The sequence below is a fragment of the Taudactylus pleione genome, unplaced genomic scaffold (assembly GCF_031769625.1).
Source record: "Taudactylus pleione unplaced genomic scaffold, aTauple2 ptg004141l, whole genome shotgun sequence".
NCBI classification, from domain to species: domain Eukaryota; kingdom Metazoa; phylum Chordata; class Amphibia; order Anura; family Myobatrachidae; genus Taudactylus; species Taudactylus pleione.
Genome location: NW_028288434.1, coordinates 838 through 27,273, shown reverse-complemented (window position 1 = coordinate 27,273; position 26,436 = coordinate 838). Strand labels below are relative to the sequence as shown.

The 26,436-nt window shown below is 42.1% G+C and overlaps 1 protein-coding gene across 1 annotated transcript; it reads left to right on the top strand.

Annotated features, from left to right (window-relative positions):
• Positions 1-1,212: 1,212 nt before the first annotated feature.
• Positions 1,213-26,114, top strand: LOC148430284 (SID1 transmembrane family member 2-like). Its single transcript, XM_088466630.1, has 12 exons — positions 1,213-1,458; positions 2,872-3,179; positions 11,390-11,511; positions 11,722-11,880; positions 11,972-12,017; positions 15,648-15,749; positions 17,343-17,426; positions 20,365-20,464; positions 20,556-20,621; positions 20,704-20,797; positions 24,757-24,815; positions 25,973-26,114. The coding sequence occupies exons 2-12, from the start codon at positions 3,006-3,008 to the stop codon at positions 26,038-26,040; spliced, it is 1,074 nt and encodes a 357-aa protein (XP_088322756.1). The 5' UTR covers positions 1,213-1,458; positions 2,872-3,005; the 3' UTR covers positions 26,041-26,114.
• The last annotated feature ends 322 nt before the right edge of the window (positions 26,115-26,436 follow it).

The window sequence follows — 26,436 nt, the reverse complement described above, 5'->3', positions numbered from 1 at the left end:
AAGTCAGCGCTGTCTGCTGGAAAGGTGATGTGCCTCCATCTTTCGGGACTACCTTGAAAAGGGTAAAACTGTCACCAGGATATAGTACGCTGATCTTTTGAAGCAGCTACAACAAAAAAAAATCAAGAAGAACCGACATGAGAAGTTGACAAGAGGGGTGCTCTTCCATCAAGACAATGCTCCAGCTCATAAGTCACTAGTGGCCATGACTGCCATCCAGAATTGTGGATTCCAACTGCTTGAACACCTGCCTTATTCACCTGATTTGGCACCCTCTGACTACTACCTCTTCCGTAAACTGAAGAAAGAGTGCGGTCGCCATTTTGCCATGGACGATGACGTCATTGAATCATTGATCAGCTTTTGAGGGTACAAGATGCTGACTTCTACAAGACAAGCATATGTATGCTCCACGACCGCTGCTCTAAGTGTGTACATCTACAAGGGGATTATGTTGAAACATAATGCAGTTAAATTGCCTACAAATAAATCCTTGTACCTTAGGCCATGACCTTTTCAATCACACCTCGTATGCCTTGAAGGCTATGGCAGGGCTTTACTGCACATGCCCAGAGGAGGTCTGCACAGGGCAATGCCTGGGCCCTTACACAAAGGATGCCTTGGGACCTGGCGATCCATGATCCGTTCCAACCCTGATGCCACGGTTTTTAATTCAAGCAGAGGGAACCAACAATTTCTGCAGAGCTGTCCACGTTCTTCCTTTGCTTGGCTGATAGTTCAGTTGTACCTGTATATCCAGTCCAGTAAAAACGAATGTGCGGCATTAACAGAGTGATGGGACTGAAACGTTACATTATTAGTCAATATTTACTACACATGAGACAAATAAACAACCCTCCTTGCTCTTCCTGACACTCCCAAGTGCAGTGATTCCCAACCTCGGTCCTCAAGGCACACTAACAGTCCTGGTTTTAGTGATATCCATGTTTCAGCACAGGTGGTTAAATCAAAATAACTGAGGTACTAATTGAGTCACCTGTGCTGAAATATGGCTATCCTTAAAACATGGACTGTTGGTGTGCCTTGAGGACCATGGTTGGGAACCCCTGCCCTACCTAGACGGTTGCTGCTATTTCCTAGTTGGAGAAAGGACCTTTGTGACGTATCCACCACGTGACCGCTACTGTCTAGGTGGCTGATCATGTGATCAATCCCCGATCTGCTGTAGAAATTGGGGGGTGACGTCACTGTACGGAACTGATCATGTGACCGACCTGCCTGGACGATGGAGGCCGACGTCATTGTACGGAGTTCTCTCCTCTTCCGGCTACACTGAGACAGCCAGTCAACGCTCTCTGTGGTGCCTGTCGTACTCGGAGACAGCTGGTGGGGGAACAGAGGGTACCGGCTGAGGTAGAGACACGGGTACCCGGAGAGGGACGTATGGGAGCTGGACGGGCAGGATGATGATCGTGGGAGTTATTCACAGGAAAGGGCGTAAGTGTCCACACAACCGTCCCTATATCCCAGTGTCTGTGTGTCATCCCCCAGTGCTGGGTCATGTTCCCCCGGGCACATGACTGTGTGTTGCCCTAATGCAGGTCTATGTGTGCTGGAACAGAGGTGGGCTCTGCCCCTCACCGGTAACCCTGGCACCTGCTGCCTGTCACTATAATCCATAGATAGGGACTGTAGTTGTCCGTTTGGTGACTCTGAGACAGGAGCTTTTTCCTCCCTTACAGGTGACCATGAGATGCCAGAATGTACTGTATTAGATATACGAATATCCCTATTATTCTTACTTATTTATTAGTATTATCTACCTTATGAAATAGTACTTAAAGTTAGTTCATTTGTGTATTATTATTATTATTATTATATACTTGGTTTGAGTCCGGAGCCCTTTCAGCTGCCGCCTCTTAGAGGGATATTCAATATGGGAACGAAAAGTCCGTACTGGACTTTTCGCTCCACATCAGAGATTTTCCTGGGATAAAGTATCGGGCGCGCGCCCGCTTTATCCCAGCATTCAATATAAAAGCTACGAAAACGGCAAACTGCGAAGTGGGATCTGCGTAAAAAACCGAATTTTTCCTTGAATAAATTGTAGGACCCCCCTAAAGTTGTAAAAACATGGGGGATCACTGTGTACCCCCGTTTTAGCCTGCAAATGAAAGTTGGGGATTTAATAGCCGCAGCAGGTGTTTTTACCCGACATTGAAGTAGTGTTGCAGAAGAGCACTTAGGTTATATTTTTCTTTTTTTTTAATTGGTCCCATCAAATTTGGGGTACACGAAAATGGGTACTAGCATATTTTTATGTCCCTAAAGTAAGTTTTAAAAAATTCTGCAACTATGCACCTGCCGCTAATAATCTATTCTAGAATACACCTGCCGCATATTTGCAGAATAGCCCTGAACCTATTTCCCTATTTTTAAACACTTTTTTTTTTTTTCCCTTTTGATTTTTTTTTTTCCACCCCAATTTTTTAATTAATTCTTTTGGGTCTCCCTATTTTTTTTTTTTACTTTTTTTGACACAGTTATTTTTAAAATCTTATTCCCAGGGGAGCAGGCTATTTTTTTTAAGCCTGCACCCCTAAACCCCAATCCTGCACTTTTTTCCCCACCTATTCAACCTATTCAGTGGTGAAAAGTTATCCCCGTTTTTTTTCAGACTTTTTGAACCTGCGAAAAGTATTTGAAATTGAATACAGTGTAAAACCAAAACCAGCGAAAAATGACGTCATTTTTTGCGAAATTATCGCAAAAAATGACTGTTCGCTCCATATTTAATACCCCTATTAGTGTATTAGTGTATGCATGTGATGTATTGTAGGATTTGTTTTTTTACCTTGCATTGTGCCATGAGTGTCTAATGGATGGATCCCCTCTATCTGTATTGTGCAGGTGCTAATCCGTCTGCTGGTGACTCAGACATGCAGCCCTGTGATTGCATAAGGTGTGGTGTGAAGTCCTGCTGATGTTGGAAGGTGCTCAGGACTGCAGGAACTCTGCGCTCCTCCACAGTAAGCCACAGGAAAATGTCACCCCTCTGCCTCTTACTGCTGCTGCTGTGTCCTGTGGAAGGGGTCAATGACGTTTCCGGCAAAACTATCCAGCAGTGGAATGCTGAATTCAACCGAGAATATGTTGACTCTGTAAACAATGAATTGCAAAACATTTACGCCTTCAATCACACCATGCTGAGGAACAAGGTAAGACGGACTCTGGGAGGATCTTTTACAAGCTGCCAAAAAAGGGCATACAGTGCTTTATACAGTGTTTTCATTATGTGTGTTTTATGCTTTACATTTGCGTAAATGTGTACTTGTCCACTGAGGTGGCCCTTGAAACTTGCAATTGTCTGTAGTAGTTAATAGGTCAGATAAGGAGAGGGCAGTATGTGAAACCCCAGAATACAGGGCTCAACTGGATTCTCCTGCAGACAAGAACATTGCCTGTTTCTGTGTGGATTCACCATTTTTTGTAAAGAAAACAATAAAAAAAAAAAAAAACCTTCTGTCCTGAACGCCTAGGCTGGAAGTCACAAAATCGGTGGAACAAAAAGCGTGGGTTCCCCCCAAAATTGCTACTAATAGCTGTAGGCTTTGGGCCTGATGCATTACAGATCGCAACTGCAATAGTGATTACGCACGTAGTCTCACTGCGATAGTATGCTAATCCAATGGGATTGCAATGCTGTCGCAGCATAATATAAGGACACCCACTTTACCTTACACATACAGTGATCGCAAATATGCGCTATAGCGCGTATTTTACCCGATATCGAGGGCCCGGGGACTCACTTTTTCGCAAAGGGTGGATGGACCTGCTCCGCTGCGGCCAATCCCTGCCTCTTTAAATGATTGGCTACCGCCAACAAAAAGCAGACAGACCTCTTTGGCGCCCCATGAGTGTCATGCTGCTGCACCACAGGGACTGACGTGATGACGATGGCCCCTGCACCCTTGAGTGAAGATATCATCCGGTAAGTGTAGGTGGGCAGTGGCTTAATTATGAGCGGGAGACTGGTGCTCCAGGACGGCTAGAGGAAGAGTGGCTGTACAAGCGTGCTATAGTGCACGCACCAGGCCGCCAGGAGTGTTGGGGAGGCCAGCTTATTATGTTTGCACCACGGAAGGGAGAGTTGCCCACATGTGTGCCTCTGCCCCAGCCCCTGCTACATGCCGTTTCCTGATACAGTGATGCAGTGACACAGCAGGGCAGGCTGCAGTGCAATGAATTTGAATCAATGTGTTTCATTTTTTTTTTTTTCGTGTGGGGGCCAATGTCATCTGCTACAGACTTCATGGGATGTAGCTGCTAGATTGTTAGATTTACAGAAAACCTTAATTTAGATGGGAACCAGAAAAGCAGTCAGGAACCCGATTTGTTTTTTTTTTTTTTTTTTAATTTATTTATTTTTTTTAACTAAAGGCTCCCTGGGACCCGCATTTTTTGCGGGCTCAGCGCGATGACACAGTAAATTTCTAAATGATCCATGTAGGTCCCATGATATAGGCTGGGCAAAAAAGACATAAATGACAGGAACGCACGCCTTTTTATCTCGCCTGCCTGATGCACCTCTGTTGTTTCTGTGATTTTTTTTTATTTTTTTAAATCTGCTTTTTCTGTGACTTGAAAAATGTCACGTTATTACATCTGGCAACTTGTACCTTCAGCATTAAAAAAAAATAGGAACAGCAATATTTATAAAAAAAAAATGTGGGGTACCTCCTGATTTAGTGACTATTCACAGCCTGTAATGGCGATTTGCAGCACGCCAGAAAGCCATGTCTTTTGCAAAGTTGGAGGCTATTGCGTCCCAGCCAAGAAGTTATGAAACCCCTTCTCCAGTGTGCGTCTCACGCTCCTGTAGGCAGCACACAAAAAAAATAGCAGCCCATATTATCATGTCCAAAATATGTTTTGGTAATTTGAATCTACATAGATTGTAAAATGGTGGGGCTGGCAGGAACGCGGTCAAACATCGAGGCTTCGTAGTGTGATCAGATTTGTGTGTCTAAAGGGCACATCAGCAGCTGAAATTCATCGTCAACTTGTCGAGGTGTCCGGTGATAACGTCATGTCACGGAAACAGGTTTGACGATGAATTTCAGATGCAGAAATCTGATCACACTATGCACCTCAGTGTTTGACCATGTTTCCGCCAGCCCCGCCATCTTACAACTGATGTTGGGACCGTATGACTGATATGAGGAGCAGTCTAATGGCCGTGAGAAGAAGCAGTGGTCTTTCCCGCTCTGGCCTGGTGGGAAATTAGAATGAAATAGAGAACATTACACACGTGAGGGGTCTGGTTACCTTACTTATTGAACATCCCTCATAATATGCGGAAAGGCTTTGCCATTTCACAGTGACATTGGCTGACTAGTCACAAGCAAACATTGACTTAACACAGGCTGAATATTTTAATTGGTGGCTGCATTGTTCTCAGTGACCTTCTTTTCATAACTGATCATATCAACAGATATTGTAAGCTCTGCATATATTAGCCCAAACTCCTAGCAACTGCTTTGCTGAATCTGCTCTTGGCAAGCATTAAAGTGTATGGATGTGTATTAAAGCTTTGAGAAATTATAATCTGACAGCGCACTCAAGTCTCAAGACTTGATATATTTTATTAGATTAGACCCAACCCTTAGCAGAGCGTTATAAATTCACTTCCTCACTGCCTAGAACTGTTTAGTTAAACTTCACCTGTAAATGGCAGCACTGCAAATTCACCTCTGCTGCTAGCACACCTCGCAGACAGTTTGCAATAAGTAATCAAGCTTTGATACAAATTAACTATGGAGAAGTAGAGGAGAGCTTTATAACTGCTGCAGTCTTCATTTTATGGGCAGAGCTTCAATGCTCCAATCAAATATGCAAAGGAACTCCTATTGGAGTTCTATAACTAAGACAGATCCACACAAACTTATGGTGCATGCACACGGTCGGATCTGTCAGATGAACGATTTTACCAACGATTTCAGACAGTATTAAAATGAATGGAATCGTCCAAATCTGACTACAAACACATCAGATGTCAGATATCGTTCTCTGACAAACGGGAACGCTCATCGTTGCAGTCACACGTCAGATTTTGTTTCAGATATGAACGATTTTTACAGTCGTTTTCGTTCAGAAGTGACAGAAAATCTGACCGTGTGTATGCGCCATTACAGTCGGGACTCTGCGCTGCTTCTCTGGAGCTGGCACCTGCCTAATGGTTCCACGATTGCCCTATGAATACCCTTAAATCTCTAGAGAAAAATAACCGCTGTCCAGACAATAATTGTGTTTCCAACGCACAAAAGTTCTTATTGTAATAAAAGAAAGTTACACGCTTTCATCTAGCACAATTAGCGCAAAGACAATAAAATACATAATACGATACAGCCCAATGCATACACTTGCGCACTGGTCCCAGGAAACAGTCATCAGTCCAGAAGCCTGTGGTCATCCAAGAAAGAATGGCTGTAGACTAGAACCAGTATGCAAGCTATATAGCCTCCCAGGACAAAGAAACTAGATAACTGGTTTCCATTGGGTCTTGCTCCTGGACATTCTGGTATGATGCAGGTCATTGGACAGTTAATATAGCATCACTAGGGGCATGTCCCAGTTCCAGTGTTGCTTTGTGTGGTTTTTCCGCCGAACTGGTTTAAACTAGTAAGCAAACACTTCATACAATTTCACATTCTAACCACTATATTCATATTGTTCATATCTTGCGAACGCATGATGCGATTTCCTTGCTTGTCGAACTGGAAATCTGCAAACAAACAGTGCTTTAGAATGGTGCCAAACATGATATGTTTACTAGCTTATATACCTTAAATATCTTGTACATTACATTTCACAACATAAGTATTCGCTAATATAACCTCTAATATTAAGCCATTAATGTGGAGGAATCTTTTTATAAGTTTCGGTATATGTAAGTGTAAGGATATTGCTTGGAGTCGCTAATATGCGTGGTGCGTTTATGTGTAGAGTGCTTTGATAAACGGCACAACTGTGCGTTGTACGTCTTGTATATTATATGTATGATTTAATGTGCGTGTGGGGTATGTTAGGACTTTTAACAATATGCGGTAGCAATGCAGTCGCACAATGTTAATAATAGCATATTAGCATCGCACACAATGGTTTCCTGCTGACGACGCAAGATGGCGTCGTCGGGCAACATAAGATGGCGTCGCCCAATATGAATTCTAAGATCTAGTCTCGGCCAATCATCCGCTTCGACAGCCCGACTACAATATACTTGCGGGTAGGAGCTGAAGCTCCCATTTCTACTGACCCAGGCGGAGGCCTGACAACTGGCATATCTCTCACACAGAGTATATAACCGACACTGTAGCATATATACCACCTTCTTTTGTATTTGCACTTTTCTATCATCCAGAGAGACTGCAGTATACAAGCTGATGAAGTATACAGTCCATTCAATACCTTTTTTATAAGCTTCAGTATACTACTAGCTATCACAATTTAGTTGTTTTTCCTGAAACTTTTAACAGATTTATAACTAGCTGTATGACATTTTACTACTGTTTTAAAAAGTGTTCAATATTTTTATATGTAAAGTCTATCATCATTACCAGGTTTACCCAAAATCTAATTAATATATATTTTTTCCATCAATAGTTTTTTATTAGAAATTTGTCCGTGAACTACAGAGGGGAAGGGGTACAGAAAGGAGAAAAGGAGGGGGGGAGGGAAGGGAATCAGGAAAAATTACAACATTTCCAATCATACAAACAGTATATAAAAAGCAAATAGTATTAACAACAGACTGATCTCATACCCCATAATTACATTGTAATAAAACAACATTGGGAGAAGAGACAGCAACAAACCTTTCAATAAGATAGGAAATTAAGGGGTTTCCAGGAGAAGTAGTGCTCCTTCCCCAGTTGTAGTAAACTTGGACCAACTGGACCAGTTCACTAAATGGGAAGAGATCGAAGAGGAATATGGTAACCCTACAGTTTCCATTAAAAAGGCAAAATTAATCTTACGGATTATTTTAGAAAGGGGGGGAGGAGATGAACTTTTCCAATTCTGAGCAATAGCTGCTCTTGTGGCAATGAATATATGTCCTAGAACGTAACAATCCGCCTTAGATAGACCCGAAGGGTATATATGTAACAGTGCCAAAGCAGGGGACTCCTGGAGGCATATCTGTAAAACTTTATAGGCTAATGTTAACAGTATCCATATGACATCGGGTATGCATCAAATCTAAAACTCTATAGACGCATACCCAAAGGTATCTTAGCCAAGAGCTGGAGTCGTCATACCAGTGTCTTTTAGATGACATTTCAGTCCGGGAGAATTCAATCTGAAGAGGTAGATTTAGTAGCTGATATAGGAATGTCCCAGTCTGCCAGAAGTTTGACTCCTGCTTCAATAGAAGAAATCACATATGTGGAGGACTCATATTGTATCACAATCTTGACAAGGAATCCCCAGCGATAAGAGATGTCGTTCTCTCGGAGAGCAGCAGTGATGGCGTGATATGAGCGCCTTTTAGCTAAAGTGTAGGGGGATAGATCTGGAAAAATTTGTAAGCCACCCAAAGCGTCAGAGCCTTCCGTTAATCTTGCCGCCTTTAGAATATTTTCCTTAACGTGGAAAAAATTAATCCTAATCAGGGTGTCTCTCGGAAAGTTAGAGGATCCCCCCCTTGGTCTTGGTAGGCGGTGTATTCGATCGATAAGCAGATCATGCTCAGAAGCTGATGGGAGTAGTTTCTGGAAGAGCTTGATCACGTATTCCTGAAGTTCACCAGGCGCGACAGAGTCTGGGATGCGTCTGATCTTTAGATTGTTTCTTATCGATCTGTCCTCGAGGTTTGCCTACTTATCTCTGGTCAGGGGCTGTCTGGCAACTTTTAGCCTGGGGGGCAAATGCATGCAGGCGGCGCTGGCAGAGGAGTAGCGTGTGTAGCCAGGGTGCCCGAAGAACGTGCGTGCTAAGGCGCCCCCCCCCCCCCATGTGTTCCAGGGAGGAGGCTGGTCATATGGGATTAATGTAAAGTAAAAATAAAGATTAGGGACAGCCCCGTCGTGGTGCCCATATGCAGTGCCCCAGGAGAGGACCCCCTTATGCAGGCCTCCAGTAGTGCCCCCAGTAGTGATCCCCCCTATGCAGTGCCCCTTATACAGTGCCCCCAGTAGTGGTCCCCCCTGTGCAGAGACCCTTGTGCCCCCAGTAGTAAGCCCTTTATATAGTGCCCCCAGTAGTGGTACCCCCTATGCAGTGCTCCTTATATAGTGCCCCCAGTAGCAGTCCACACCCCATGCAGTGCCCCCAATAGTGGTAACCCTTATGCAGTGCCCATTAAATAGTGTCCCCAGTTGTAATCTCCCCCCTATGCAGTACTCCCAGTATTGCCCTTTTTATAGAGCCCCCAGCAGTGGTCCCTCAATGTCCGTCAGCGCTACACATGCGGTGCAGTCTGTGACACAGACTGCCCGCGGCCGCATGACGCTGCGGCCCGGGGGGCACATGGCACCCTGCACCCCGGCCCAGCCTGCCACTGTCTCTGGTGGAAGTCATCTCGGTCTGTAGCTCAGAATGAGCTGTGAGAAGGTCATTGTGGGATTCCACCAACTCCTGCATCTTGCACTCCAAATGATCTGTACGTCCCGCAATTCCCACAAGATCTGCTCGGAGAGATTGGACTGATGTTTCCAAACCTGTGAGGATATCCGTACGAAAAGCAGTAAACAGCTGGAGCATTGTCTGGGTAGTGAGGGGAGCTGACGGGTCTAAATCCAGACTCACTCCTGCCTGTGAAGAGGATCCCATTGTTAAAGGCATTACCGCAGATCCTGAGGGTTTCACAGGAGTTGTGAGTGTTTCATTTTTGGATATAGCTGGTTTAGGGAATTGAATAGGGGCTGGCTGGCGGGGGGTTTTCCCCCCTTTCTTCGTCGGCATGGTATTCCAAAATCTAATTAATATTTAAATTAATGAGACTTTATATTTTCTGGGTGGAGTGCACACCACTCTTTTATCAGACGGCTGCACCAGTTCACTATTGCTCGTGCTGTTATACGGCTTTCCCCTGCCTTTCCATAGATACTTATCAAAGCTTGATTACTCATAGCAAACTGTCTGTGAGGTGTGCCAGCAGCAGAGGTGACTTTGCAGTGCTGTCATTTCTAGGTGAAGTTTATAGAAGCAGTTCTAGGCAATGAGGAAGAGAAAACAAATATCTCCTATGTGCTTACGATGTTTCTACTAAGGGTTGGCTGGCTTGACTGGTAGTTGTGTATAATTCTATTCCTTACAGATTCCTTTCTCATGGGTTTCTCAACAGGGTCAATATTGTCCATTGGGGTTGTTTTTGCGCTATAAATCCTGGGGTAACAGGCCATTTGCCCAGTAGTGGTTTAGATATTTTATCTTTCTGTTAATCCCCATATAGGCATTGTCAATGTTTATTTATGACGCTTTTTTTTTTTTTTTTTTTTAGATGCGCAAATGCATTTACTTGTTCTTTAGGCACATTTTCAAGGTGCACGCCCACTTCAGGGACCTCCCCTGAGGAAATATTCTGCGCCTATTTTTGCGGATGGTAACTAAGACTCCTTTATGGCATTTGCAAACTACTCACAGTTACTGATGCCCCACTGTGAGATCTGAATTCATTGGTTGCTTTGGACAAACCAAACTTTTTTTCATGGCACTAATTTGTTAAATGCAATTGGATATGCCCATAAATCAATTTTTTTTTTAATTAAAATGTATTGATTGCAAAGAAAAAAAAATATATATTTTTACTTTATTTTCTCAACTTCTTTTTTTTTTTTTTTTTTAAGTCTTAGCTATCTATTTCTCTGGCTATAGCCATTGGCTTGATCTAACGCCTACCAGAGCTTTAGGGACAAATTGTTTGGATTTAAAGCAAAAGGTGTGTTGAAGTCACTAATGTTTCAGAATAATATATATATATATATGTGTATGTGATTAATTTCAGCAAGAAAAGAAAAATAATCAGAAGGGAAGAAAGACTTTCACTACAAGTGGTGGAAATATAAACACTTTTTGTGCATGCCTAGCGCATCCTGCATACTCTTACATACAGCATACACATTACGGCAGGCTCTATTTTACATCTTCATTTTAGAGTTAATCTAGCTGGCACCCTCCTCACCCCTGTAAATCAGGCTGTGCATTTTACAGTCCGCACCCCCTTGTAGTGTTTTTTTTTTTTTTTTTTTTCCAAGAGCGTCTTTTACAGTTAGATGCAAATTTTACTGGGTGTAAATCAGTGTTTGGATTTGTGTTTGAATAACCTGAATGTGCCAATGTTGGCTGTTAGCTTGCAGAGTTGTACAGTTATTTTAAATCTCTAACTTTACCAATTACTATAACAGTGTCCTAACTGTTTTATTTTTAGACGGAAGGGGTGAGAGTGTCTGTTAAAGTATTGTCTGAACAGAAAGGAACGCCTTTGCTCTTTGTCGTTCGTCAGAAGGAGGCTGTGGTGTCCTTTCAAGTACCACTTATCCTAAGGGGGTTGTAAGTACTGTAGCTACAATTCTTCCTTTTATTTTACCCTGGTACATCTTCCAATTGCCAGGCTGTACTGGCACTGTACGATCACGCTGCAATGATCATTTTGTATTTGCTTTCCCTGTAAACTACTCTACAATGCTCTGCTTCACATTATTTCTCAATACACACCTAAGGAGACCTAATAATATTTACAAACATTCCTGTCTTCCTTAGGTACCAGCGTAATTACCAATACCAGGATGTTGGGCGCACCCTGTGCCAACCACCAACTAGGGCAGAGACTGAGTCCTTCTATGTGGATGTATCCACCCTGTCAGAAAAGAACACCACCTATGGTTTGCGTGTCACACATGTGGAGAGTTTTGTCCTGCGGTGAGAAGCCATGTCTTGGTATGATGCTTAGTATGTAGATACATGTGTTTTGTATCAGAGTGAATCTCATGAGGTTTTTTTATCTTTGTAGGACAACAGAACCATTCAATTTTAGTGCAACTCCCGCTCAGCCTCAGGTATAATGTTTAAGAGGTGGCAAGTGCATGTTGTTCTATTAGGTGAAGATGAGGTTTATGTCTGTGTTTGATGTTGTTGTCTATTTTCTGATGTATTGTGTTTGTGCATCTGGAAGTTAATGACTAGATGACTGTTAAAGACAAGAGGCACTTCTTTACACGCTCTGGATACAACCAGATGAGTGCCCACGGGTAATTAACATCTTATAGATGTCACTGTATGCAGCAGTTTTGCTGTTCTCTGTTAAACAGTTGACGCCTGATTTTACATTCTTTGGAAAATAGAGTATGTTTGTCAATGAACCTTTCAGGAGATGACTTACTTTTTTCAACATGGTTAGATCCCCATAGTTCATCTTACTCATGCAGTTATTGGTGCAAAGTTTAAATTAAATGTCCCCTGTATGATATAACTGGAAGGTAAATGAAATGCTGGCTGTCTGGATACTGGGGCTCAGAATGCCAGTGCCGAAATCCAGACACCAGTCAGAATCCAGGCACTGGCATCCCGAAGGTAAGTAGTGAGGCAAGGGGGAGGGTTAGGGTTAGGTACTAGGGGGGAGGTTAGGTTTAGGGTGCAGGGAGGGTTAGGTGTAGGGATTTGGTTGGGGTACTTACCGGCCGTTGTCAGTTTTTTTTTTTTTTTTAACCCTGTCGCGATGCTGGCGTTGTGATTCTGACTGCCGGGAGCCCAAGCGCCGGCATCCGGTACCCCCCACCTTCCCTCCCGCGGCTAACAGCTTACCTGGGCCGCTATACTTACAATCGGGATGCTGGCTGTCAGGATTCTGGCACCGCAATCTTGCCGGCCGCCAAGCCGATCGCAGGTAAACTGAATAACATATATGGACTTTTGCATGTGAAAGTTGTATGGTACTTGATGAAAGTGTGTGTGTGTATATATATCTCTATATCTCTATCTCTTTTTTTTACTTTTCTTTTAGTAGCCTTGATATTCTCACCCTGCATTGAGGCAGGGTGAGAACTCTGTCTGATACTGCAGCATTCTATAGGCAGCAGAGAACCTCGCCTTACTTCATTCCCGCACCTTTAGTTACCGGTTCCTCTACAGCAATTCCGTTTTATATCTTGAAATCTCTGTAGTAAGGTGGCTGATGGCTTTGGAGAAGCTGGGACATGACAGAGGAAATCTTTTACAATTGTGAAAAGCATGGGGGAGGGAGGCAGGGTTTGAAGTGCAATCAAGAAGTTTAAATGGAGGGGCTGAATGCCCAGAGCAGTACCCTGGTATTTCTCTTATTTGGGAATTCTCTGATGTTACAGAATTTAGTTTTATTAATGCAGCAGCTTTGGCTTGTGGGCAGCAGTTGGGTGGCCAGGAATACTGAGTAACAGATCCTGGGCACACCACTAGAACTTTGGGCAGTCCGCGATCAGCCACAGCTTGAAGTTTGCAGAGCTCAGAGACTTTGGCTTCTGTGGTATCCAATCTTCTTCCTATAAAGAAATGTTTTCTTTATTTTTTAAAGAAGGAAGGGGAAAATATCATGGGAAAGTGGGTACAGACATACAAAGCCAAGTGAGCATCACAGTCCACCTATGGCTATTAAAATACTCATTACAAACTCTAAACCGCTTTGAGTTAAGTTTGACTTGGAAGGAGAAAGACTAGTGCCATGATCTGCACCCAAAGGTGAAGGACATTTCCCTCCTATAGCATACTCATGTGGAATAGGTATGAATCACAATACCTACCCCGGAAGGCCGGCAGCTGAAGACCCCGACTAAGGTAAATAACACCCCTAACCCCTCCCTTATGGGTGCCTAACCCTAACCTCCCCCCAGGGGTGCCTAAACCTAACCACCACCCCCCCCCCCATTCCCCACAGCCTAAACCTAACCCTCCCGTGGGGGTGCCTAATCCTAACCTTCACCGAGGGGGGGGGGGGTGCCTAACCCTCACCCCTCCCCGCGGCAAAGCGCGCCCGGCTCACCTACGGTCGGTAATTTCGGTGTGTGGCTGATGATAGGCTTCGGTGTTTAGTCCCATGCCAGCTTCCAGACCACATCCCACTCATGCCACGGAAATCGGTTAACAATAGGGGAGAACCTGCAAGTAGCTTACAGTACGCCCATTGTCTCCATTGTAAAACTAAATTGGATTTTAGCAGCAATCTTAGAAAAGGGTAGGGGGAATAAGAACTTGTCTAGTTCCGAGCTATTGCAGCTCTAAAGGCTATAAAGAGATGAACCAAGGTAGTATTGGTGTTTTTATGAAGCTGAGAAGGATAACGGTGCAATAAAGCAACCATATGCATATGGGTGTTAATGTAATGATAAGAACAGAGCTCCATTTTAAGCTTTCTGAAGCTCCTGGGAAGTGTAGTCTTGCTGTCTTATAGGAGGACAATTAGCATCCTCTGCTTGCCTTGGCTCATTTCCTTCAGGGAGAAATCCGGTACAGGCGATGCCCACGGGCTGTGGCTGCAAGATCTGATTTCCTTTTGCTTCTTGCAGATCTGAGTAAGTTTTCTCTCCTTTTTGTGTCATCTCAGGGAAGGATGGAGGAAGGTTAAATTGAAACAGCCCCATGTTGTGTACTTGAACCATGCATGCCTGGATTGCCCTGTGTTACACATTACCTTCCTTAGAAAGTGTGCGCGCCTCCCTCCCTACCCTGTTGTACTGAAGGGTAGCATATGGGAATCCAGTACAGCAGAGTGGTGGCTATTTATTGTCTAGTTTAGCTCTGCATTTTGTGTAGTTGACTGGGGATGTAACAAGAAATAGTGCAGCTTATATCAATGATCGAAGTGAGAAAATAGCTTTCATACTGTGGAATAGAAGGTAGATTAATAGTGTGTTTAGAGACTTTAAGTATTAATTAGGCAATAGCGGGGCTAGGGATGAATTCTGCAATGCGAAACGCTTATAAGAATAGATCAGATTTCTAAATCTGTGGAACATGTACCCCAGGGCTACTTGACCGATTCAATGAGAACTTAAGTTTAATTCAACATATCGCTTTGCTGCATTACTGGGAGTTAAATCTATGTAAAATGTATGGTGTTGGCATTAAAAAAAAAAAAACATCAAGGGGTACAAATGAAAGTGTTACAGGCATTGACATTTGGGGTACCAGGTAAACACTGACATAAGGTATATGATGATGAAAAAAAGTGCAAGGAGGAATTGTCTATATTACAGAAAAGTGGCTCATGTATAGCTGACTGTACACCTAATCATCATATATGTTTTCTAGATATTTCCACTTTAATGATCGCTTATTTCTTATTGTTGGTGGACTGCTAATTACTTCCTGCTGCCATGTTACATATGAGTTGTGGCCTTGTTTCAATGTAATAGTTGAGGATATATTTATTAAATTCAATTAAAAGGAAAAAAAATTAGTCCAACTGTGAGTAAATATGATGAATTTTAAGAACTTTCTGTTGCCTTATTTTCCTTTTGCTAAGGAACGTATCCATCTGTGGGGAACAGATGTGTAAGAAGTGTCCCGATATTTGTATACTTTAGCTGTGAGCGTGTCCGTGTTTTGCACCTAAGGACGTATGTTTGTTTGTATGGAAAGATAGTTTGAAGGGTTGTGTTGCATATTAATGTCTGACCTCTATTTATTTTTTCCTGTTCCTTATTGTCCATTTGCAGTATTTTAAATATATTTTCCCAGCGGAAGTGGATTCCGTGATTGTAAAAGTCTCTTCTCCGTCCGCATTCCCCTGCTCTGTCATCTCTATACAGGATATTCAGGTTTGTATAAAATGGCTATGGTTTGGGTTATATTATGGAGTTGTGTGTTATGTTATGGGTTTATGACCTTATAGCTATTGGTTTCATATTTACATGCATTTTTACTGGTGGTTCTAAAGCTTTTCAAAGCATGTAATTGTTTCTAATGTCACCATTTCCACTCATGTTTGTACTTTTATTTAGGAGCCTTGCCGCGTAGCTTTTCAAACGCAATCTGGTCCGTGTTTTGCACTCGACAGAAGTTGAATTTTTTTTTTTCGCTGCACATGTTTCAATAAATGTCTTCAAATGTACTGTATGGGGCATATTCAATTGGTGGCAAGATTTTTGCTGCAAAAAATGTGGCTATCTCGCTCAATGTCTGATTACCGCTGCTATGCGTGTTCCAGATTCTCGAGCTATACAAGTGAAAAAAAATTGGGTGTGATAATTTATTTGCCAAAATGGGTGGAATAGCCTGTGCCCTAAAGAAAAAAAAAAAATCAAATGTTGGATAGCATTGTAGATGTTTATTATTTGTCGCCAATAAAAATATATAGGGGGGGGGAGAAATGCCCGGAAATCAGCCCCGTTATCGCAGCCAGGGCGTTAAGGCGGATCCTATGTGTTTTCGCCACCCAAAATATATTTTTTTGGGTGGGAAAACTGGAACCATTTGAATAGGGCGTTGAATTCAAAATGGCTTATATGGCATATATGTGCATTTTTTAATAGCAGTGAAAAAATTTTATAAAGCATTTTTTTTTTCGTTAAAATAAATGCTGTAGGTAAATTTGGGGTGCATAAAAATGAGGAAAGCGGTTCAGTTTTAACTCTGTACTTTTCGCCAAATTAGTGTAAGATTGGATTTATTTTATTGGCTATCTAAAACACCTGAGAGCCGAATAGCCAATAAGATACTGTTTTTGAGATCCGAACATAGAGTAAAACCGAACTGTTCATCTCTAGTAAACATGGCAACAAGTTGATTGAGTCATTTGAAGCCACTTTAAATTTAAATTAAAAAAACACATGTAACTCTCACCTGCAGTGTTTAGAACACCTGTCCCATCCATACAACACCCCCATTATTCAGCACTTTACAGAATTTTACCCCAATAATGACATGTAATTATTGGCCTAATGGAGCTACGGTAGTTGAAAACTTCCGATTGCCTAAATAATTATTAGTGAGGTGTCCCAGGGGTTATGAACTAAGTGACGGCATTTTTTCCTGTAAAATAACGATTTATCCATCTTTGCAACTGCTACGAAGCTGCTGGAAAAAAAGCAGCGGTAATGTCTATAGGAACATTATTGTGCCTTGCTGAAATGCTTGCGGAAAATTGATTAGGAATAACATTGTGCCTGGCTGATATTGCATACGGCGCTGGGGTAAAATAAAAATTGCGGACAATTGAATATGCCCCTGTGTGTGATCTATGCAGGTGGAAGTACTGATGATGCCAAATTATAATGTTGTCCGTACTGAGTATTTGATGAACTATGTTACATGTTTTTGAGAAGCTATTGCCACGAAAAGTTACCTTTCAGATTTCAGAGATTACCCTTCAGAGTTAGGAGACCATTATCATATATTTTTTTTCTTTGCAGTGCCCAGTGTATGACCTTGATAACAATGTGGCTTTTACGGGCATGTATCAAACAATGACCAAGAAAGCTGCTATCACGGTTCAGGTGATTTATACCTTTTGCATTACATTACTTTTATGTTAACATTTTCAAGTGTCTCCATCTCCCTCCTCCCCCTCTGCCTGGGGCCCCCCTTCATCAAACAATTCCCCTCCCAGTTAATCTGCATATTCCAAATCCCCCCCCATCCCACCAGTCAGTAAGTGTATGGCCCCGCCCCGACCTGTTCCCCCCCCCAAATCGAAAATTTTTAGATATATGGATATTACAGAGAAGGACTTAAGTCTACATTAACTGATGTGCCAGGTTTACCCCCCAAAATGGACTGCACCCGCCCCACCCCCAACCACCCAATTGTAACAGGTGAGTGTAGGTAAAAGCTGGAATCAGTAAAGGTGCTTGCCAGTGTAAGGAGGGGGGAGGGGTGTTGCCAGCCCAAAGCACCCTGACCATCCTCCACACTGGCAAGCGCCACAAACCCCACACCTGCACCGCCTTCCTCTTCCCCCAGTAAAATCAAAGGCAGCAGGCGCACCTCACCTTCTAACTTCTGAGCTCCCCCTTCTCTGTGTCACATCACACGCAGGCAGACAACACAGTGGAGAGCAGGAGAGGAGATGGAGCAGCACCTGGCACCTGTTCAGAATCAATGAGCTGACAGTCTGCCAGGGCCCGGAAGTAAAAAATACACACGGACACTCCAATGAACAACCCTGTCAACGCAGTGGCAGAACTCTTGAGTGGTGGGCCCAGGTGCAACAATATGCTTTCCTGCCCCCACTGCAAGCAAGGGACTATCTGCGCGCCAAAGGCGTGCAGGGGTGTGGTCTTGTGGGGAAGTCTCATATAATGCAGGGAGCGTCACAGTGAGCGCCATATAATGCAGGGAGCGTCACAGTGAGCGCCATATAATGCAGGGAGCGTCACAGTGAGCGCCATATAATGCAGGGAGCGTCACAGTGAGCGCCATATAATGCAGGGAGCGTCACAGTGAGCGCCATATAATGCAGGGAGCGTCACAGTGAGCGCCATATAATGCAGGGAGCGTCACAGTGAGCGCCATATAATGCAGGGAGCGTCACAGTGAGCGCCATATAATGCAGGGAGCGTCACAGTGAGCGCCATATAATGCAGGGAGCGTCACAGTGAGCGCCATATAATGCAGGGAGCGTCACAGTGAGCGCCATATAATGCAGGGAGCGTCACAGTGAGCGCCATATAATGCAGGGAGCGTCACAGTGAGCGCCATATAATGCAGGGAGCGTCACAGTGAGCGCCATATAATGCAGGGAGCGTCAGTGAGCGCCATATAATGCAGAGAGCGTCAGTGAGCGCCATATAATGCAGAGAGCGTCAGTGAGCGCCATATAATGCAGAGAGCGTCAGTGAGCGCCCTATAATGCAGAGAGCATCACTGCACGCCATATAATGCAGAGAACACTGGTGACCCACATATAAGTTATAAAACAGGTCATATGAATACATCTCCTACACACGCAGAAAATTAATACACCACCCCCACCATAGACAGAATTAAAATACATTCCTACCCCTCCCTATTACATGCATATACCACCCCCCTAGATGACACTGCCACTTACTTACCTCAGGATCTGTGTGACCCCCTGCTGGTCTCCAAGGCATAGAAAAGGAAGCAACTCAAGGAGAGAGACCATGGGCTAGACTAGAAAGGAAGGGGCAGGGTCTTGATGTTAGGGGGAATGGCCTTTGTTCAGTGATAGAAGCGTAACTTTAGAATAGACAGAGAGGACGCCAGGGACTCAGGGGAAGGGGCAGGGTCTTGTTGTTAGGGGACGTGGTCTCGGGCATCGTTCTGGGATAGGAGGGCCACTATAGAATAGACAGAGGAGGGGGTGGGGACTCAGGGGAAGGGGCTGGCTCATGGGCTGTCTAGTGACAGGCAGAGTGATAAGAATGGGTGGGACCCCCTCCTCTCCTCCACCCAGACCAGCTCCTCCTTCCTTGCGGTCAGCCACAGAATACTATAATAATGACTCAGTGTGACTCATTATTAGTACTGCCTGGCTGCCGGCCCCTACATTGCCGCGGGCCCCCTGGGACCCGCCTGGCTCTAAGTGCCCGCTTTGGTAGCCTAGCGGTAAATCTACTAGTGGGTGTAGTATAACTAGTTTGACACCAAGATGTTGACAGGTTTTGTATGTCTATGCATGCAACTACAATTATCAGCATGGTAGCATCTTATTATATTTAAAATTAGGATGTGCAATCCAGCCCTCCTATTTTCCTTAGGCTCTGTATATCGACATGGTCGTTGGGTCGACAACCAATATGTGGACATACACTTAGGTTGACTTGCTTAAAATGACGACACGATCAGTTTGTCCACAGTTTAGGCTTGTTTTAGCCTAAACCTAACCCTAAAAAAATAAAAAAACATGTTGACATTCTGGTGTCAACCTGTTAAATGTTGACATTCTCATTGTGTCAATATTTTAACCATATCGACCTAAGTGTATGGTCTAGTGTTCATTCTAGCAACCTGCACCTGTGACAACCCGTGCAGTTCCTCTTTCCTGCCTGGGGTGTCACTCTCTGCTCTGGTGCTATCATACTCAGGTGATGCAACAAACTGCTGAGAACCAGACCAGAGTGTGCTAGAAGCACCAGAGAGCGACACCCCAGGCAGGAAAGAGGAACTGCACGGGTTGTCACAGGTGCAGATTGCTAGAATGAACACTTTTGGTTTGTCAACCTAACGTCCATGTCGACATTCTGAATTGCTGACTACCTGACCAGATACCTGATATATTTTAATTGTTTTGTATATCAGAGCCATGAGCCTAGGAACCTAAGAGCATACTGATATTGCTGGGACAGTTCCTATGAATCTGATTTCATGTATATGACTGACTAGTTCCTAAGCTCTGCACACAGACAGTTATTGTGTTTCTGTTTTTGTTTCTTTTTTTCTCTATTTGTACTTTTTAATACTGTCTTCCAGAGAAAGGATTTTTCAAAAGGTGGTTTTTACGTTGTGGTTGTTGTGAAGACTGAGGATGAAGCCTGTGGTGGGGGGCTGCCTTATTATCCAATAAATCCAGGTGATACTTTCACATCTTGCCCCAAGCATTAGCTGTCAGCCCCTGTCTACATGCTGTTGTTCCCTCTAATGCTTATGGCTGTGCCTTTTAGATACTCCTGCTGAGCATGGGAGTCGCCAGAAGACCCTGGAAGTCTTGGTCAGCCCAGCAATTAGCCGTATGTACACAATTTAGGGGATCATTTATTAGGTTTCTCTTTTTTTTTTCTTTGATCATGTCTTCTGTGTTTTGTTTCTCAGGGACTACGTATGTTGGAGGGATGCTGTTCTGTGCAGGCGTTTTCCTTTCTTTCTACCTGTTTGCATTAATGATATATTTCTGGAAGAAATGGAGGTAAGAGCTGACACAATCTGTTATGTTACATGTGACTACTAAAATAAGGGAAATCCGTAAAGAGGGATACAAGCTAACCATTATACACAAGTGTGGTTAGCAGTTAGCGTCTCATCACATTTTGGGGTCACTGCAATTACGAGCGAGCAAATGCGTGCGTATATCGCAGTTATGGAAGCCCCAAGATCGTCAATTTTTGTGCACAGCTCCATGGGGTGATTTCAGGGGTAAATTGAGGAAGAATGGCGTGATTTGTTGTGCCGTTGCTGGATTTTTCATACTATTGCATCTGCACGTCACGGGCATCGCCCGCAATTAAATTAAACCCTTAGGGGTCTATTCATGTAGTTTTTAGTGTAAATTAATTGTTACTTTTCACTATATATCACATCAGTTCGATGCAATGTATTGCTTTATTAAGTAGCAATTCATGTATACTTACCTTTCCGGCGATGTGATCCGGTATCCTGGGCTCCGGTGGTCCTGTCTTTAGCTGTGGTCCTCTCTGGAGTAGCGTATGTACTTTAGAATTTGTCACTTGGGCAGAGATTTAGTTAATCTCAATGTCCTTTAGGAGCCTTGCGCAATGTGGCTCCAGAATATTAGTGGTGTGATAATACGTGTAAGTGTGCACAGCAGCATATCACTTGAGACACTTCCAGGACATTGAGTATAACTGAATCTCCTCCTTAATGAGTGATATGGAAGCTGCTTGGCACCTTGTAGTCGCCCAACGTTCTGTGGGGTTGATGTATCAAACAGTGAAATGAGTGGACCAGTGGAGAAGTTGTCCAAAGAAACCAATCAGCTTCTACAGTACCTATCATTTTATAGAATGTACTTGATAAATGCAATTTCGAAGCTGGTTGCTTGCTATATGCTATACACCTATAGACTGGCTAGGAGGTTTATTGCAGTCTGTAAAGCCTTGGAGCTGCTTTCTGCTGAACACAGAGTGTGGGTTCACATAACATTCTGTTATGGAAACTGTAGAAGAGTGTAACACATCACCCGAAACATAACAGCCTAGGCGATGCAATTCCTATAGGCAAAGTATAATTTTGTACCTTTTCAACCCATGAAGTTCGTGGCAGTTAAAATCCATGAGACAGAGGATGCGCACAACAACTTCAGTTCTGACAACTAACCTCCAATATAGACATTTTGTGACATTTTCCACCATAGGCATTCTGCTATGGGCATGGTGGTGTATGCATGATCAGTTACTGGTATGGAAATTTACACTTCCTCAAATACATCTAATGAAAACATCAAAGATATTTTCCAGTGTGGATTAGATGTGTGCTCTTCCTCTTCTCAAGTAGTGTAGCCGATTTGTCTTCATATTTAGTCTTTTGTGGCACTTTGGGATTTTCTCAGTGTTGTCCTAAAGTCTGATCTATTTGTGCCTTGAAGGATCCATTCCTCAAGTAGCTTCCATTTAAGGTATATTCTGCTAACAATCACGTCTGTCCATTGAGTGGTAGGATTAAATTTCCTATTGTGTAAAGAACATCTATACGGTCAAGGTGGTTTTAGCACCTAATACTACTTTCCTACCTAAGGTATATTCCACTTTTCTTTCAATGGAAGTCTCCTAACTGCTTAGGGCTGAGGCCTCAGCTGACTATCTCTGCAAAGTAGCAAGGGGTGGTCATCACTTCACACCTTTCTCAGCATTGTCTTCTGAATGTGTCCTCTGTTGATTCTTAGTTTGGAGGTAGTTTTTCAAACTGCTATTCAATAAGAAATTACATTTTGCACTCTCACTGTTTAATATGATTGACTTTGATTTTTTTTCTTACGTATTTTTTTGTTTACGTCCCATTCATTTAGGGTTGCCATAGAGCAAAAAGGAAATTACAGCATTTATTTACAGTTAATTTAATTTCCTCAAAATACTCCATGATAGCCCAATTTTTAGGGATAGATTTATACAGGTGACTTTTGTCAGTTATCAGTAATATTGGTAATACCGTTTTCTATATTCAAAATGTAACCGTTGAGTAGTTTCATCACAGTATTACTCATCTGCAACTGTATATTAAATACATATTAGCAACAAATAGGTTTATTACATTCTGAATGTAGAATATTACCAGTATTATTGCTAACTGACATAGGTTTGCATACCCTGAGATATATAGATAGATATATAGATAGATATAGATAGATATATATATATATATATATATATATAATATCTATCTCCTATCTATCTATCTATGTTTTTTTTATCTTTTATTTGTTTTACATGAAGAAAATAATTTTGTCAATTAGAATTCATATAATGGTCTAGCAAATCTTTATAGATGGCATACTGTCAGCCCTCCTTACTTGTGATCGTGTTGTTATATATTCTAGGCAGGTGGTTGCATAAAAAATTGTATTTTTTTTTTTTTTTTTAATTAAAAAAAAAAAAAAATCAAAAACTGATTTATTTGTTTTAAATAGGATTTGTTATAAAAAAAAATTTAAAGTAAACATTTTAAATTTTTAAACGTTTATTTAAAAAAATTTGAAATGAAAATAAATCCATTTTTTTTTTTTTTAAATCCAATTTTATGCAACCCTGAAATTTCTAGGTGCCCAGATAACCTTATTAGGAGGCTTAAGGTTTGAGATCTTTAAATTAACTTGGTTTTTAGTTTCATCATCATCGGTTTGGTGTGCACCCATTTATGATTTTATTTAGTCTGTATAAAAATCAATATACCATGATCAGTAACGCCTCATGGGTACACAATATAAATGAGAACCCTCGCCAAAAGACCATACAGTCTAGCTATGTAATGCCTTATAATGAGGTTTGTCTCTATTGGACCTTGGATTTGGCCATATATGTATATGAATGCAGTTTACTTATGAACTCTTCTGCGTTTGTCCCTGCTGATTGGGCGTGATAACATTGTCTGTAATGTCATTGTGTGGATTGGTTCCTCCCCTGATCCTGAGTGCCTCAGCACAGAGTGCCAGTATTAAGAGTTCTTGTGTGTGGGTGCTTTGCGGAGGGGAAAGTCCTCTTCTAGACAAGTCCATTTTTTTTCTTTGAATGGGAGCCATATCGGTTGTCTTGCAGATGCCACAGCACTCTGCTGGCGGTGCTTTATGATTTAACAGGAGATCCAACTTCTCTAGAATGGTCAAAGCCTGCTTCTCTCAATGCTTTAGGGGAGATATCAATGTTAATACATGTTAAAATTTGGAGCACTTGTCTTTACTCCTTTTGTCTTTTTCTCTTGTCCTCTGTTTTTGTTTTTAGGTTTTTTTTTTGGTTTTTAAAGGAGACTTTCACAAAATTATTAATGTATGACCGAAATAATTATAATTCGGAGGTTTTTTTTTTTGTATTTATAGCAAATACTGACCGCATTAGTTTGTTGCAACAACTTTATTATTCATTTTGAAACCATTTTTAGAATTTCCGTTTAATGATTTCAAATGGTAGGAATGTTTTTTTTTTTAGTCCAACTTTAGTTCAACCAAAAATTACACTATCTTATATGTATGTGCTAAAGCTGGGTACACACTATGCGATGTAACAAACGACACGGCGGTCATTCCAATTTAGCAGAATCCACGATATAGAGCGTATACACATTTCAGTCTGCTGTATGACGGAAATATATATCTATATCTATGTCGGGATGGTGTACAGTTAATCGCTTTTCCTATAAACTAGGTGCGGTTGTGCGTACTCACTACACGATGTGTACTGCATCGTTTATCGCATCGTCCCATCCGACGTGCAGCACAGCAGATGATGCGATGAACAATGGCCGGAAACTACGGATTGGGCATGCACACTATACGATGTGTACGATATATCGTTCTGATCCGTATTTGAAAGATATATTAGACGATGTATAGATTGTATGGTGTATATCCATCTTAAGAAATGTCTTTCATTAATGATTGTATGTATCTAGTTATGTATTTATTTTTCCTTGTTTATACAGAAAGAACAAGAAAGAAGCCGGTTTGCTGAATTGTGTGGGAGCTCTAAATGATGAGACAGGTAGGAAGACATAGAAAGGAATGTGCACATGGATTAGTAATGTAATTGCCTTTTTAAAGATAGTGATAAATATACTGTAGTGATAATTTAAGGAGTCTATAGCTGTGTTACTGTGAGGAAAGGATGATATTACTAGCGGTAATGAAATAGGATTATTAGTACAGTACCTGCAGATTGAGTGTTGTGAATAAAGCATATATAGAGAGAATTCTGGAATATAAACCTCTTTTCAGTTCACCAATCTCACTATCACATCTGGGTATATCACTCCAGGCCTAAGGTGTCTAAGGCAAGCCATACACCACAAGATTAAGCACAAGATCTTACCAAACACTAATTAGGGGATGAGCGAATAAACGATTTTCCCGTATCTCCATACACTCTGATGTTTAGGCATGATGACGGTAATGGAAATGGAAGAACGACTGCCGGGGCGATCAAACATTTTTGATAATCAAATGATCCCGACTGGTTTTCAGTCGTTTTCATGTGTTGCACAATTGACATTCGTGTATATACACTAAACAATAATAGTTCAGAACTGTTATGCGTCTGCTGGGTCTGAACGATTATCCGTTTATTGTATGGCAGTATAAGCCGTGTAGGACTTGCGTTATTTTGAAATGGAAAACCAGTACACGCTTGTGACATGACAATTGTTTAAGCCACAAAATCCACATCTTTGAGGAATGAAGTCCAGCTTGTCCTGCTAATTTCTATTCATCAGTAGTATAAGATATGTGACGCAAAGTATAGTGTGTAAAGGGTAGATGGAGGAGTCTACTGGAAGAACCAGGACACTTGGGAAGACCTAGCTTTGACTGCCCTATGACTCAGGCTGCTATGGAACTAGATACACTACACAAATAAGGCAGTAGACAAGCATATAATTATGGACCTATAAAAGTCACGGCAGCAGTAGAAATGATGGAATCCTTTTAAAAAAAATCATTCTGCTGTAGTTCTTAGAAAGTTAAAAGACCAATTTTACCATTTAAGATTCGTATCTGAAAATTTGTATTTTTTTGGATCTTTAGAGGACAAAACAAACTTTAGAAGGTTGTTAATTACCTTGTATATGAACTGTAACTGCATTAGATTGTGCTACCAGTAGATTAATAATTTATTTTTCTGCTTTTAATGTTTACCGTCTCCAGCCTCACTGCTCGGTAAGATGCCTTCCGGGGCCCAGGTAGTACTGTGGGCAGCACTGCATGCAGTTTAGGTGCTTGGTAAAAGTCTTGGCAGACAGAGAAGACTACGTTACATACGGTTTCCTGAATTACTAATTATTTAATAATGCCAATTTAATACAAACTAATTTCTTGCATGGTTTTACGCCATAGTAAGTGTTTTTAACAGTATTCCAACTCTGTCTGTAGCATGTGCACACCTGATTTATTAATGACCAAATGATGTGGTTTTAAGTTGGCATAAGTCACGTCAGTTAGCGGAGAGGCTTCACCAAGTGTTGTGTTCTGAAACTAAACTGTAATGTTATCTCTTCTATGCTTCATGGGTCACCTGTTGTACTAAAAACTGGGGGATGTGAATAATTAAAGACAAAATAAGAGCACATTTTTAGAAGAAACTTCTAAATGTTTTATTTAAAAACAAAAAC